General features: G+C 39.8%; 1 protein-coding gene across 1 annotated transcript in view; it reads left to right on the plus strand.

Moving 5' to 3' along the window:
- LOC131455156 (vascular endothelial growth factor C-like) overlaps positions 1-2,465 on the plus strand; it is a 14,166-nt gene extending 11,701 nt beyond the window's left edge. Inside the window, exon 8 of the mRNA XM_058622607.1 lies at positions 990-2,465. Within this exon, the coding sequence (XP_058478590.1) occupies positions 990-1,101 (112 nt within the window). The 3' untranslated portion in view covers positions 1,102-2,465. The remainder of the gene's footprint in view (positions 1-989) is intronic.
- The last annotated feature ends 298 nt before the right edge of the window (positions 2,466-2,763 follow it).

Here is a 2,763-nt window from a genome sequence, read left to right on the forward strand (position 1 = left end):
TGCAATTAAACACAAAAATGGTAGTGATAGCTTCCGGTCATGCTCAAAATATTAGTATTTTAACAACCTGCGGATGAAAACTCAACTTCTATTTTTCCTACCTACGGCAGAAATGAATTTCCATGCTAACTTTAGCATGTAAAAAAAGAATAGAAAGGGATAAAAACATAAGACCCCTGCATCATAAGACACACTCAGCCACAACAGCTACAGTTCAGAAAGTACATGGAGCTCATCACAGGTGCTGGGATGGAGGCGGAGTCAAGCTTTAGGGTGCGTTTGAAAACACGACACATAATGGGAGCTTTCACTTCTAATGCTAGGTTGGCGTTATCAATTATTTAACCACAAATTCTGCACGGCAGTCACTGAAAGATTTCACCGTGTTTCAATTATTAGTTGAGTTAAATACATTGTTTACCCCTACATTGATACATTTTTTTAGTTAATCTCTATCCATCTACATATGGTTGTATGGATTTATGAGTAGCTGCTAAGAGCCAGTCCAGCTCTTTGATACAATGTGGGAAAATGTTATTCTTTCCCCTCATTCTGTTCATTGTTTTGTCTATTTTTTGGTTGAACTCCACATCTGGTCACAGGAGGCGGTGCCACAGAAGACCATACACCTACTGTGATTTTGAAAAGCAGCATTCCCAGAATGTGGCCTTATCCCTGCCCTCTCTGGAGAGATCTTCTGTCTCTTGCACACACACACACACACACACACACACACACACACACACACACACACACTTTCTTTTGATGCGTGCACAAACAAAACTTAAATCAGGGTTTATCAAAAAGGGATGTGAAAGATCTCACTGATCAATAGCAGACATGCCAAGAGAATATTATCTTTCCGTGTCTTCCTCAATCTTTCGGTCGCTCCAATAGTCTCAAACATCTTGCACTCGCCTAACTTTTCTGTCCTTCTACCTCCTCTGTCTTTGTCACTAATCTCCCTCTCTTCTTGTCCCTCTGTCCAGTTGCTACAGGTTGCCATGCAGGAATCCCAGACGCACATGCTCGGCTGGGTTTTACTACAGTCACCAAGTTTGCCAGTGCATCCCCAACTACATGAGGCCCGAGTGGAATTAACCAATCACGGCCGAGCGGGACCGCAGACATTTATTGCCCTTTTGACCTGAGGCTTGGCCTGAAAACAAAGGCGCAATAGAGCAGAAGTGGCTCAAGAAAGGAGGACAGGAAGGAGCAGCCACACATTCCCGTGTGTGTATTGGATTACAGCAGATTACAAGTGGCACTTTTCCGGGGTTTTTTTCAGTGCGCTGCCTGTGCTTTGACACGCCTCCGAAAACAAACTCAGTGCAACAAAAGAGAACGGGAGTGTTTTCGAATGAAAAAAACGTGAGATACTTGACTCTCCGTCTGTCAGCTGGCCTTCTTCCGTCTGTCAGCTGGCCTTCTTCCTGTCACTTACAACACCATCTTCACTGGAGTCACACTTGACTAACAGCCCAACAGCGAGAGCAGGACGGGACCAGTAAGACTCAGCATCCGCCTCAACAGCGCTGCGACGTGTTGGAGCAAGAAACACAACCAGAACGTGCCGCAGACGCCCTGTTTACAAAGCCTGTGAAATGAAAAGTGGAATGGGATAATAATAGGCCCAGTTCCCTTGAAGTACTGAGATGAATTATCTGTAGGAGAGGCTGAAGGATTTATTTTTGCAGAATTCTTCAAAAAAAAGTGATGTCACCGCGGCCTAATGTTCACTCTTTTTGGAAAACAAATGTTCAAAGAAATCACATTTTTCCACTAATATTAGTGAGCATGGAGGGAATCCCATAATAAAATGGTGTTTCACATCAAAGTCTTAGCTGGAGGGGCTTTACTATATATATTTTACAGGCAAGTCAATGTTAAACACCAAAGTCTGTTTGATTCAATGCTAATTTAAACCCTTCCCACAGATTTTTTTGTATTCCAGTTTCTACTTGCCTCTACTGCAGTGCTGCTCTTTTCCTCCACACATGGCTCAATCCAATAATCACAGTGGACCTTCAACACTCGGGTGCAGTTTTAGGTTGTCTGCTAATTTAACTGTAATATATACATCTTTATATATTTTTGTACATATTTAATAAATCTTTTTTTCATATTTAAAACAGTGATTATTGTAAGGATGGAATTGTGTAGTCGTAAAAATGCAGTATTTAAGTCACTAGCCACTAAATAATGTTCTGGAATCAAAGTCATTTCCATGTCGTATACTCTTGGTTTAATTATAATGGAGATAGTGATTTTATTTTTAATGGTCAAATTTTGCCAGCACTGTAAACTAAATCATTTAGACACCTTAGCTTGATATCTTTTAATCTACTGGTTCAAAAATACACAAAATATTAAAATGAAGATTTACTGCAGTTTAGAGATGATGCGATCCTGATGTACAACCAAATTCTTTGAACGTCATTGCTCTGATTAAATATTTAAAGTAGTTTGGAAGATTCAATGTTTGTGTCCCTTTTTGTTTCATTATTTTAATTTCTTTAATTAGATAAACTAATTACACTTCATTTTTAAGTGTACAATTTTTATAACCCTAGAACAGGGGTCTGCAACCTGCAGCTCGAGAGCCACATGTGGCTATTTATTTTTTCTTTCAAAGTGAACACCTCTTATTTAGAGATAATGGCGATAAATTAAAGTGTTTTAATATTCTGTGCATCACATCCAATGTCTAATGTCAATGAAATATAAATCTAAAACAGAGGCCGGAGCTTCCAGACACTCAAT

The sequence above is a fragment of the Solea solea genome, chromosome 2 (genome assembly GCF_958295425.1).
Source record: "Solea solea chromosome 2, fSolSol10.1, whole genome shotgun sequence".
NCBI lineage: Eukaryota > Metazoa > Chordata > Actinopteri > Pleuronectiformes > Soleidae > Solea > Solea solea.